Genomic DNA, 13,211 nt, shown 5'->3' with positions numbered 1-13,211 from the left:
CTGTCATCAGGAAAGAGGTATAGGTGCCACAAGACTCATACCACCAGGTTCAGGAAAAGCTGCTCCACCATCAGACTCATCAACAACAAATTCAATCAGGGACTCATTTAAGAACTTCTACTTTTGCACTTTATTGGTTTTTTTTCTCCTCTCTGTATTGCAGTTTGTTTACAAGTGTAAGTTGTGTTCAGTTTTTTTTATTGCACTACTAATAAGTGGCAATGCTGCCTTGCCCGCATGAAAAAGAATCTCAGGGTTGTATGTGATGTTATATATGTACTCTGACAGTAAATCTGAAATCAAATCAATGACCTAGCATTTCTGCTGCTAAGTCTGCTGGGAGATGCACAAGCATGTTGGATCCTGGAAATGGACCAAGTTGAGCAACATTACCCAGCCCCCTGGTTGCCTGTCCTATCATTTCTCAGGCTGGATTCACAAATAAAGGATGGACAGTTGGACAAAATGTGAAAGGACAGCAAAGTCTGGTCAAAATGCATCTGAAGCACAAACTACTGAACAGAGATGAAAGTTCTCATTCAACCCTTGACACCTGCTCCAAAAATAATCACGAAAACTGGACAATTAACATAGTATACCAAAGCCCAAAATTGGGCCTCCCCAACAACGTCATCATCCAGAAGATTAAATCTTAAGCTCAAATCTTTTTAGCTCAATCTTTCAATCAGGCTCTCCCATCTCCCACATCCACCAACCCCAATTGAGTGTTTTATTTCTTCTAAAACAGTATTATGAATTAAAAATTGAAATTCATGTGAAAAGCATTCTTCAATAGTGAAGCAGAGCCATTGGGACCATTTTTGGACAATGTAAAAGTAGATATTATACAAATACCTGAAAACAAAACCAGTGATTGAAACTGTTCCAAAAGATCATCATTTTATTTGAATTATTTTAATTATAGTCACCCATTGCTATTTTTATGTGAATTTTACAGAAGTCATTTTGAGCCTTTCTCGCAACACGTGTTTTTATTGTGATTTTTCCATTTGAAATGAGAATCATTCATTTCAAAAAAAAATTACCCCTCTTTACTGTCACCATTCTTTCTTCACTCTGGTTGCCAAGAGGGTCCGGTCCAAGCCATCGACAGCGGCCATGTTGATCCACCTTCAAATGAGAAGCAAAAGAAATTCCACAGGACTAGAAACAAGGGAAGCCCTGCAGGTTGATTAAAAAAAAAATTGCCACACAATAAACAGAAGCTCAGAAACACTCACTGCCGAGTGTTGATGGAAGAAGCACCGCATATAATTAAACCCTCTAAAGTCAACTACAAAGAGCCAAAGCTAAGAATGCATATACTAAGAAAAGCATCTAAAAGCTGCCAGATCTACTCAGCGATAGAAGCATCGAAAATCTCAAACAAAACATGCACAATTACAGTAACACCAGAAATCAGCAAAAAGGAGCGGCAAGAAGATTCTGTCTAAACAGGTTGCATACACAAATCTGCACCCACCTCACAAAACCTGCAGGCTAAGGCATCCTTGCCGAGTATAATGGTTTCCAACACACCATCTTAAATATTGCCCAAAGAGGATGACATGTGTCCCCAAACCGTGGGCCAAGGACCACATTGGTCCTCAAATCAAAGATAAAAGGAATGATATTTTCACCATTTTGTCCAGATGAAACTTTTGGGCAAGAGCTTTGGAAAGAACCGCTCTTACCATATTTTCTGATGGCTGCAAGTCTGTAATCAGAAGCCAAAAATTCATGAATGTCAGTTATTTAAAGGAAAATATGAATTTTAATTAAAAACATGATTTCCCTCCCACTCCTTCACCTCCTTAGCGAGAAGCTACACAGCTTTTAAAACAATCCATGTATTGTATGGTTAAAAACATTATTTTATTCCTGGAATTATATTTTAAATCCAGTTTAATGGAACAAAAATTTGCCCCAAATCCTACGTGAAACAAATTTGAATCACTTCAATCTGTGGACATGGTTCGACATGTACATTGGCAATATTAGTTTGTCTCACAAATGCTGTGACAGACCTGCTGTGTATTTCAAACACTGATCTGACCAACTCAGTGAAAGAAACAGTATGATTAGGTACTTTCAAATTGCAGCACCCGGGTTGCCCTCCTGGGACCCGGGTGTAATTAATGAGTCATGGGTGCAGGATGCACCTTTCAAATCGCAGCCAGACCTACCTGATAAATTGCCAAACCAGCGATTTAAGGTGGATTCCACACCCGCGATGACACAGTGAGTGATGAGTCATGCACTCACAGGAAGTATCAGCCATCATTTGCCCCCCCCCCACCCCCAGCAGTCAGTAGACCACCTGTCAGTCGTTCCCCTCCCCACTGGTGACTTGTCATTGGCACGAACAGGGTGCAGGGGGGGGGGGGGTGGGGGAATGGGTAGTGACAGCTCAATGCGGGTGTGTGGGAGCAATGGCCATCTTCCTTACACATAATTCCCCACATTGCTGCAACTATCTTCCCCAGATGGGGCACAATAGCTAGGGGTTTCCCTGTGATTCACGCATGAAAGCGCTGCCGTCACCAGAGTAACCGGGTCAGCCATTTCCCCTTTCAAACCACAAGAGCTGGACATCCGGGTTCTTCGACCACCTCTGAGGTAGGTCAGGAATCCAGTTGGGTTCTGACCGGATTGACCTAGTTGGACTCTTTCAAATCGCAATGTACCTGGGTCGTTAACCATGCAAATTGCCCGGTTAACCCTATTTTACATGGCAGTTTGAAAGGGCCTATGGATCATCCTTCACACTCATTAACATGGCAAAGATTTCAAAAACTAATGCAGGTGCAGAATAAAGGTTACCAAGGATACAGAACCATATAGTAAAAATGGTTTCAAAATAGTGGCACTGCTAGGGGAATGGCATTTTGATGAATTTGGTAATATGGGAAAGTACATCTGAAAAATGCAGAATGGAACCATGCTGTAAGAACATGAGAAACGGCAGGCCATTCAGTCCTTCAAAACTGACCCACCATTTGATATGATCACAACCTACCTTTTTCTTCAATGTCACTTATCTATAGATTCACTAAATATCTAAAATAAATGTCTTCGCCAACATACTCAGTAACTGGGCAGAGGACTCCTAAAATTCAATATCTTCTTGGAAAGAAATTTATTTTCAACACTTCTGAAAGATCAGCTCCTTCCTTCAAGCCACAGAACATCATCCTGAAATTTTTATAATTCAATGAAATTTTCTCATGCTTTTAAGCTTCAGAATCCAAGCTCCCTCTGCTTAATTCATGGTAAACCTTCATGTAAGTATTTCCTTCCATAAATTGAGAGATCAGACCTACATACAATATTCCAGTTACAGCCTTATTCTTGGAGTGAAATTCTGTTGAAGAAAGCCTAACATTTGCTTTACAAATAACTTGCTGAACATGCAGATTAATAGTCAGTGATCCACTCATGTCCCCTTAATTACTGTTCATTAAATGCTCTGCATTTGTTTAAATGGATGACCTTACCTTTTCTGCATTATATTTCATTCACCCTGAAGCCCCCTTGACATTCTTCCAAGATCTTTAGGCTACAGGTCTAACTCAACTAACTTGGAGATATTGCACTTGATCCCCTAACTTAAACCACCGATCGCAAGTTTTGAACTAAAAGATCCCAGCAGAACTCCACTAGACACAGTCATCAATATGAAAATAAACATTTTTTTTCTATTTTTGTGATTGTTAGACAGTCCTACAACCACATCAGTATGTTATTACCAACCCCACATGCTTTCATTTTATTTATCACGTTCCACTTTAAAAACCTTGCTGAAAGTCCTTCTCCAAGTTCCCACTTATTCCACCTTAAATAAATGAACAAGCAAACAGGACTTCTTATTTATAAATCCACACTAATGCAACCCAACTTTGATTTTTTTTTTACAAAGGGGCTCCATGCCATATACCTAGTGAAAGGTGCTACATTTTCTTTACCGATGTAGAATATCTAATCTGCGGTTCTATTTTCTCCTTCCTTTAAATTCTAATCTGTGGTAACCAAGCGAGAACCTGAAATTTTGGAAGATGACAACTAGCAGACCCCTTATAGCTGTCGCTTTCAAAACTTTTGATGCTTCATCAATTTATGTTAATTTATGGGCTGCATATCCACTAATGTTTCTCAAAACATAAATAAAAATCTCCTGCAATTCCTTATTTAAGACTGCTATTTCTTCCATGTTTTCTGCTTCTTCTTTACATTATTTTACTTTAGACTCCACTGCCTCCTAGTATAATGTTCAATGTCACATAAACCAAGGATCCTTTTTCACATAACTGCAAGGAAATGTGAAGTGATGGAATGAAGAACCAAGGCCAATAACTGCCCCTTGAAGACAAAACCTATTTCAAAATTTCCCAACTGTACTCCGATAACACAGACCCAGCTCCCAATCATAAAGCAGGTTTAAAAATTTCAAATGAGCCTGCACACAAGTTGCTAGATAGATTTAAGCCTGATCATTTATTCAGGCTTCTCTACAGATCTGCTCTCAGATTAATTCCTTCAGTCAGCCTTTGCCAATTTGGAAGCATTCTCTCCAAAACAGGCTGTGGGTTCTACTCCCACACTAAACCCTGGAGCAGAAAATTCAGGTTCTACCAGCGAGCTTCATTAAGGATGAAGTCTTTATCAAGAGACATCAAACCCTGCATTTTTCCCCTTCCTCCCAGTCAAGGGGTTTAAAGCATCCAGGGATGAAATAGGAACATAAGAAATAGGAGCAGGGGTAGGCCATCCAACCCGTCAAGCTGGCTCTACCTTTCAATGACATTATGGCTGACCTGATGATGGGCTCATCTTCACCTACCTGCCTTTTCTCCATATCCCATAATTTATGTAAAGAAAACTATCCAACTTAGTCTTAAATATATTTACTGATGTCGCCTCCACTGCTTCAATGGGCAGCGAATTCCACAGATTCACCACTCTCTGGGAAAAGCAGTTCCTCCTCCTCTCCATCCTAAATTACCACACTGAAACTTGAGCCAAGTTCTAGTCTCCCCCACCCATGGAAACAATTTACCTATCCTTTCATAATTTTATGTTTCTATATGATCCCCTTTTATTCTTCTAAATTCTAGTGAGTACAGTTCCAGACGAATCAGTCTATCCTAAATGAATCCCCTCATTTCCGGAATCAACCTGGTGAACCTCCTCTGCAACACCTCCAAAGCCACTACATCTTTCCTCAAGTAAAGAGACCAGTACTCCAGATGTGGCCTCACCAGTTCCTTGTACAGTTGTAGCATAAACTTCCTGCTCCTGAATTCAATCCCTATTCAATCCCTCCAACAATGAAGGCCAACATTCCATTTGCCTTCTTGATAGCCTGCTGCATCTGCAATTCAAGCTCTCCCAAGTCCTTCTTCATGGCAGCATGCTGCAATTGCTTGCCATTTTTCCTTCCAAATTGTATAACTTCACTTCTACCAAACCCTCTATTTCTCTCTAGACTCTCCGTATCCTCCACACATATTGCTTTTCCAACCAATTTAGTGCCAGCAGCAAATTTAAATACACTCTTTTCCAGATTATCTATATATATATATATATATATATATATATATATATATATATATATATATATCTCTTTTTATATCTATATATATATCTATATATATCTATATCTATATATAGATATTGTGAACAGATGCAGGGCCCAACAGCAACCTCTGCAGTACCCCGCTCACCACTGATCTGCGCCCAAAATGGCAGCACCTATGATTGGCAGCAGACACAAAAGGGTTACAGATTCCAGGTGACCAAAGGACTGGTGCAGGGCACCAGAAAACAGGGAGAACAGCTCCCCCACCCACCCCAGTTTGAGAAGGAGAAGCAGAGGAGAAGACCCTTAGGCGGTGACTTCGGCGGCCGACCAATGAGGGGGTCCGGGGGCTTAAGAGCGCACAGGCGGCGGGATTGTTGGCGACTCGAGGCGAGGAACTCACACAGGCTGCCGCCATCTGGGGTCGAGGGGGTCACACCGGGTGGCAGACTGCTGGAGACTGGCTGAAGGGGTATCGAAACTGGGACGCAAGAGGGTGCCGAGGGCACTGAAGGCTTCCTGATCATGTCGGACGTGCGGATCTGGAGTTTGGGTTGCTGATGGTTTGGAATGAAGGCACCCACAGATTCTCAGTGACTTGGGGGGTGGGGCTTACTCTTTTGCTTCTCTTTCTCTATAAGGGGCAGCCAGCAATTTCCATTGATGGCAAAACTCTCTGCCTTAGAGAACAAATTCAGTGCAGTACTGCAGTGTCTTTATTACCTGACAAGAAAGGAATCTGATGCCAACCAGAAAAACACCCTTGTATCCCAACTCTCTGAAATCAAATTGTCTGGGATAATGGGATCCTGCTGTGCACGGCCTCCAATCAGCGGTGGTGAATGGGGAGGCAGGCCTGCGGTGGGGAGAGAAGCCTCCCTCAGTGAGCCCACCCACCATCGACCCCCTGCCCAAAAGCACGCACCGCTCTCGAACTCCTGATTCTTCGTCAGATGGTCCTTGTAGGCGACGGTGCTGGAGCTGCTGTTGCCATCCTTGGCCCATTCGCGGCTCGTCAGCCGCCAGAGCTTCATCTCCTCGCTGCCACCTCAGGGGCACCAAACCATCCGCGGGGACTGCCAGGCCGCGAGCAGCCCCGCCTCTCTCCGCCGCCGATTGGCGAAGGCTGCCGGATTGACGGACGGGGCCGGCTGCGGACTGGGTGACCAACGCGAGCAGCCCCGCCTCTCTCCGCCGCCGATTGGCTCGCGGGGGTGGGGGGCCGGCTGCGGATTGGTGAGTCCTGCGTTCCCGCCCCGAATTCCACCCCCCCCCCGTGATTAAGTTGAAAGGTCATAGGCTGAAACGGCACGGCGCCCCTGCTTGTCCCAGATTCCCTTCCTTGATTGGCTGAACGATTATCAATAACAGTGGTTCCGCCTCCTCGCGGTGCGGTCACGCGCTCCAATCGCCCCGCCTCCGCCTTCTGATTGACAGATGGGGTGATTAGGGACACTGAAAGGTTTCTCAAACTTTTTCTTTCCACTCACTAACCAGAGCCCCTGATCTGGGGCCACAGAGAGAGGAGGTGAAGGTTGGTTGACAGCACAAGGTTTTCCAGTCACATTATACTTGTGTCATTTCAATGCATCTAATCCACAATTTAAATGCCCCCAGCTCCCCCATTAGCATTTGCCTCTGGATCACAAGCCATTACGAGTTTGTCATATACAGTGCCCTCCCTAATGTTTGAGACAAAAACATTTTTATTCCTTTATTTGACCCAGTGCTCCAGTTTTAAATTTGTAATCGAGCAATTCAAGTGATTAAAGGGCACATTCCAGATTTTTATTAAAAGCTATTGACCATGTAGGAATTACTGCACTTTTTAAAGTGGTCTGCTCATTTAAGGGCACCATAATATTTAGGACATAGCCATGGTGTGTATATCAAAGAGGTCATGTTTAGCACTTTGTGGCATATCCCTTGCATGCAAAGATTGTTTGATGTATGTGATTCATCGGGGTGATGTTCTGCCAGGCTTCTACTGCAGCCCCTGCTTGTTCCCTTGGCTTCTCCCCATCCTGAAGACATGCTTAATTAGATTTAGATCAGTTGACTTCCCTGGCCATTGAAGAATTTTACATTTTTAATGTTGGTTGGTTGCTTTAGCAGTATGTTTGGAATCATTAGTAAAGCACAAAAGTCTGCAGGCCCCACGGTTGAAGTAAAATGCTGGAGAAACTCAGCAGGTCACACAGTGTCCTTTCTGAGGCAAAGATTAAAGTACATAACCAATGTTTCAGGCTTGAGCCCCTCATCAAGGTGCGAAAAATGTTGGCAGGCATCTGAATAAAAGGGTAAGGGGGGAGGGAATGGCCACAAATACAGGAGGTAATAGGTGGAGAAGGGAGGGAGGGCAAAGCAGCAGGCAGGGAAGAATGGATGGCGAGGTGAATAGAGAGGTAAAGGGGGTGGAGAGCTGACAGGGAAAGGAGAAATTAACAGAAACCAGAAAAGTCTATGTTAATGACATTCAGATGGAAAATCAGGTGTTGTTCCTCCAATTTATGTGGACCTAGTGGGATAGTACATGAGGGGCCAGACATATGAGTATGGGAGTGTGTCACAGAATTGAAATGGTTGGCCACTGGGAGGTCTCCTTCACCGCCTCCCAGTTTCTCTGAAGTAGAGAAGGCCATCAAGAGAGCACTAGATGCAGTAAATCAATCTCACGGATATGTAAGTTAACTTTGCTTTACTTGAAAGGCTTATTTGGGGTCCTGGACTGTGGTGAGGGAGGAGGTGTGGGCATATAATGTGGCATCTCTTGCAGCCACATGGGAAGGTCATGGGGGGGGGGGGGTGGTGGTGGAAGGAGATATGAGTGGACAAGGAGTCACGGAGGGAGTGGTCCCTACAGAAGGCGGAGAGAGAAGGGAAATTATGTTTGGTGGTGAGATCTTGTAGTAAATGCACTAAATTCTGGAAGATAACATGTTGGATGTGGAGGCTGGTGGGGTGGTAAGTGAAGATGAGGGGGATTCTATGTTTGTTGTGACTGGGGGGTGAGAGGGGGCCGGGTGAGAGTAGGAAATGGAGGAGATGCAGTGGAGAGCCAGCCACGTTTGTGGAAGGCAGACATTTCAAAAGGTCTGGAGAGCAAAATCTCATCTTGGGAACAGATGCAGTGGAGACTGAGAAATTGAGAGAATAGAATCCTTGCAGGGGACAGAGAGTGAGGAAGTGTTGTCAAGATAGTTGGTGGGTTTGTAAAATATGTTAGTGGAAAGCCGGTCTCGCAAGATGGAGATATCCAGAAAGGGGAGTGTGTTGTCATAGATGGACCAGGTGAGTTTGAGATTGGGGTGGAAGTTGGCCACGAAGTAAATGAAGTATTTTAAATTTGCTGAATAAAGGACACTATTTGACATGCTGAGTTTCTCCAGCTTTGAGTTTTTACTGTTTGGGATTGTTGTATTGCTATAGGATAAAGTATAATCTAATGAGTTTGGAGGCATTTGCTCAAACTTGAGCAGGTAAGATAGAACATAAATGATACAGCCCTCAATGTTGTGCCTTCTTTTAAAAAAAAAGTACAAAAACCTCCCTATCCCATAACCCTCTATTTTTCTTTCATCCATGCCCACAAATGTTTCTATGGAGCAGCATTCATTTAGCTATTGCCATCAGCAGTTATATCATGAATGTATGTGCACCAGTACCTGTGTGCACCATACATGCCCAAGCCACAACACTCTCACCACCATATTTCATAGTTGAGGTGATATGCTTTGGATCATGGGCAGTTCCTTTGCTCCTCCACACTTTGATCTTGCCATCACTCTGATACAGGTTAATTTTGGTCTTGTAGCTGGCTGCTACAAGCTATGGCTCTGTGGAGCCTATAACCACAGAAGATAACTGAGAAAGAACACACTGTTCCCAGAAAGAATGACACAAACCCAGTTGAGTGGAGTTAACACTGAGCTTTATTGGGCTCACAGCCCTGCTTTTATTCTCAAGATGAGGGGCGTGGTCAAAACCCTCAGCACTGATTGGTGTGTTTGTGATCCCCTTTCCCTGATAGGCCAGTTAAGTTCTTGGTTGTGGCCCATTGGAGGGCAGCACTCTGGGCCTCGAGCAGCCTGCTGGATAGTCGTGTTCGTCCTTTTGTTAGGCCCTGTGGGGGAGCTGCAAAGGGCCGCCACAGTCTCATCTATCCAAAATACCCTTTTCCTGAATTCTGCAGGCTTCTTTAAATACTTCTTGGCAAACTATAATTTGACCATCCTGTTTCTGTGGTTAACCATTGGTTTGCATCTTTCAGTGCAGCCTCCGTAGTTCAGTCTTCTGTGGTCAGTAGTCATTGATACACCCACACCTGCCACCTGAAGAGTTTTTCTGTTCTCTGTTCTGACAGACAGGCATTTGGGGATTTTCTTCATTTTAAGAATTCTTCTGTCATCAGCAAGTGGAGATCCTCAGCCTACCAGTCCCTTTGCAATTACTGAGCTCATCAGTGTGAACTTTCTTCTTAATTATGTTTCAAATAGTTGATTTGGGTGATCTTAAGGTTTTATTTGTGTTTTTCAGCCTCAAAAGGCTTCGTTGACTTTTATTGGCACAAATCTGGTCCTCATCCAGAAAAATAACAACTTCAAACTCCAAAGGTGATCAAAAGCTTAAAAGCAAGACTAGCTCTCTTGTACCTGCACCAATGAAGCAATATACCAGAGTACTCAAACACCCGTGAAGCCAAATGCCTCAATCATTATGGTGCCCTGAAATGGGGGGAAACTATGTATAAAAAGTGCTGGAACTTCTTTGTTGTGTATACAAACAACCATAAAATCTGGAATGTGCACTTTAATCACATGAATTGTTTGATTAAAAATTCACACTATGGGGCAGTGGCAAATAAAAACAAATATCTGACCCTAACATTATGGTGGACACTATACAAAATATTTATAAACTGAAATTCTTACTTGCTGCAGAACAAGTTCTTCATAAAGAAAAAGACAATTAAAAGATACTGTATCTCTGGATCCACAGAGAATGAGAGGTGTCCATCATTATGAAATTGGGGAGACAGCCCACACCTTTTTCCAAGGGTGTCTATGGCCAATACCAGTAGACAACCATGTAAGATGAATGGAAGAGTTCAGAGGTAGATTTATCTACAGAGTGATGGATAGCCAGAATGCATTGCTGGGGGCAGTTGATGGAAATAAGAACTTTTAGAAGATTATTCGATAAACACCTGGATGCAAGAAAAATGGATGATGAGCTGTGAGTAGAAAAAGGTTGATGTGGAGTAGGCAAAGTACCTGCACTGTGCTGTACTCTTCCATATGATAAATACAAAAGAGAATCAATTTTCAGTTACCGTAGAGCAAGAGAAAAAAAATGGCATTTCAATAATGCTGACATTTCTTTCTGTGGTGTTTCTTTACACAGAACATTCTCAATAACTGTGAACAATATATTTTGTTCTACAACACATCCTTTAAGATGCTTCAGAATAGTCTATTGAATAAAACATTGTAGAATATAGATGATGTCTCATTAAATATATTGTTTGATTTCTCTATTTAATATTTTATAACAGAATACCGCAAGAATCTGCACAACTGTTATACACAGCACCTTCTTGAGGGCTGTACCTCACATAGATGTCTTAACTAGATGGGAAGTCAGGCCCAGTGATGAGCCTGGCTATATTTGCTACTTTCTGCATAACCAGTCAGTACACTATCCACAGAGCACCTATCTTTCTTCTTTCTTTGGCTTGGCTTTGCGGACGAAGATTTAGTTTGATAAAAAGCATTCAATGATGTCAAGTTTCCTCAGGCTTCTGAGAAAGTATAGGTGTTGGTGTGGTGATTCGAGGTAAGGTCTTCTGAAATAAGGACTCCCAGGAGTTTGCTGGTACTAACCCGCTCCAGCACCATCACATAATGTGGTCCCTCAGCCACCCTTCCAAAACTCCTTGGTTTTGGTGACATCGAGAGCAAAATTGTTTTTCTGGCATCATCCAACCAGATTCAGTCTTTTGACTCATCAATTCCCATTACTCAGCCAAGAACAGCGATGTTGTAAGTGAATTTACTGACTGCATTTGGCTAGTCATTAGTGTACAAGGAATAGAGCAGGGGACTTCACTCAGCCTTAGGATGCGCACGTGGATGGCGAGGAGGTGATGTTACCAATCTGCATTGATTGAGTGTGTTAATGAGGAAGCCTAGGACCCAGTTGTGGACAGCCACAGGTCCCTTAGTTTGGCTATGGTGTGATCATGTTGAATGCTCAGCCTTACATAGATGTTCTTGTGGAAAGGATTCGATCTGTTCCATATCCTTTCATCAGGTGAAATCCACTACATCCCTGTACTCTGATAGATGCCAATTCTTCAGTCATTGATATGCTGGCATCATGTCATAAAAACTGGCATATTGAGTAAGCCACTGGCATCATGGTTCAACCATCCTGTTAAATCTCTTATCCCTCCACACTTTTCAGAAACAAACCAACCTGGTGTTCACAGCCCATCAGGGGAATTAGCCCTGGGCTAATCTGCTATGCAGTGAGCAAAGTGGTCCAACAGAGCATCACCACCTCTCCCCCCTCCACCCCCCCCCCCCCCAAGTAACTTCACAACCAAGATTTACCTGCTTCGTTGTAATCATATATGTCCATCAGAAGCAGAGATAACCAATGGAAATATCCTGTGGCAAGCTGAAGTTTTTCAGCTGGTTAAACTCTGGTAGCACTGGTTCTACAAACTTGTATCTCAGCTCTGAACTGTATGGAAAGAGACTGCATACGCTATATTAGCCAGAAAAAGCCTCTACAGTTGAGTGTAGATTTCTCCATAGCTTGATTGGAGACTCAAAAATGGTGGTAGTTTCCATAAATGTCAGACATAAATGTCTTTCTATTACATCATAAGCCAAATGGAATATAGAACAGTACAGGCCCCTCAGCCCACATAAATGTACTCCAATAATCACTCAAATTCTTCTCTCCCTCAGTCTTCCATAGTGGTTCTCAACCTTTTCCACTCACATACCACTAACTATACCCTATGTCATAGGTGCTCTGTCATTAGTAAGGGATTGTTTAAGGTGGTATGTGGATAGAAAAAGTTTGAAAACCACTGTTTTAACTGTCCATAATTGACTCGTTATGTGCACAGTTTCATAACTATAGAAAATGAGCCAATGACAATTTTCTCAAGCAAAACATTTCAGTAACAATTGGGTTGAGAGCAGTGATTCTCAACCTTCCCTTCCCACTCACATCCCACCTTAATCAATCTCTTACTAATCACAGAGCACCAATGCTATAAGAATTACAAAGTGGGATGTGAGTGGAAAGAAAGGTTGAGAACCACTGGTCCAGAACCACCTATTTTTCTTACATTCAATGTGGAGCAGATCAAGAACTTCAAATTCCTGGGTGTCAACATCATCAAGGATCTGTCCTGGAGCCTCCATGTTCATGCAATTATGCAGTGGAGAGCATTCTAGCTGGTTACATCACTGTCTGGTACAGAGATCCCAATTCTCAGAGTAAGAAAAAATCCAGAGGGTTGTTAACTCTGCCTGTGACATCATAGGCATCAGATGTCACTCCAACAAGGACATCTACAAGAGGCAATGTCTTAAGAAAGCAGCTTCAAGGACCC

At 43.0% G+C, this 13,211-nt stretch overlaps 1 protein-coding gene and 1 long non-coding RNA gene across 7 annotated transcripts in view; both read right to left on the bottom strand.

Annotated features, from left to right (window-relative positions):
• Positions 1-12,425, bottom strand: part of LOC138758568 (cAMP-dependent protein kinase catalytic subunit alpha-like) — a 361,343-nt gene extending 348,918 nt beyond the window's left edge. For 2 of the 6 annotated variants that reach the window (XM_069927679.1, XM_069927688.1), the window contains exons 1-2: positions 6,504-6,834; positions 1,695-1,717 (exon numbers count right to left, since the gene is read on the bottom strand). In XM_069927679.1, the coding sequence (XP_069783780.1) occupies positions 1,695-1,717; positions 6,504-6,583 (103 nt within the window). In that variant the 5' untranslated portion in view covers positions 6,584-6,834. Of the gene's footprint in view, positions 1-1,694; positions 1,718-6,503; positions 6,835-12,192 lie in introns of those variants that run through there. The other 4 variants (XM_069927682.1, XM_069927690.1, XM_069927677.1 and 1 more) reach the window with 4 other exon arrangements.
• LOC138758569 (uncharacterized) lies at positions 875-1,688 on the bottom strand. The gene is made up of 2 exons (XR_011354350.1): positions 1,484-1,688; positions 875-1,182 (listed from the first exon to the last, which is right to left on the bottom strand). It is a non-coding gene; the product is annotated as an uncharacterized lncRNA (long non-coding RNA).
• Positions 12,426-13,211: the final 786 nt, after the last annotated feature.

This window comes from Narcine bancroftii, chromosome 3, assembly GCF_036971445.1.
Source record: "Narcine bancroftii isolate sNarBan1 chromosome 3, sNarBan1.hap1, whole genome shotgun sequence".
Classification (NCBI taxonomy): domain Eukaryota; kingdom Metazoa; phylum Chordata; class Chondrichthyes; order Torpediniformes; family Narcinidae; genus Narcine; species Narcine bancroftii.
Note: the sequence above shows the minus strand (reverse complement) of the source record. Positions and strands in the feature narration are given on the sequence as shown.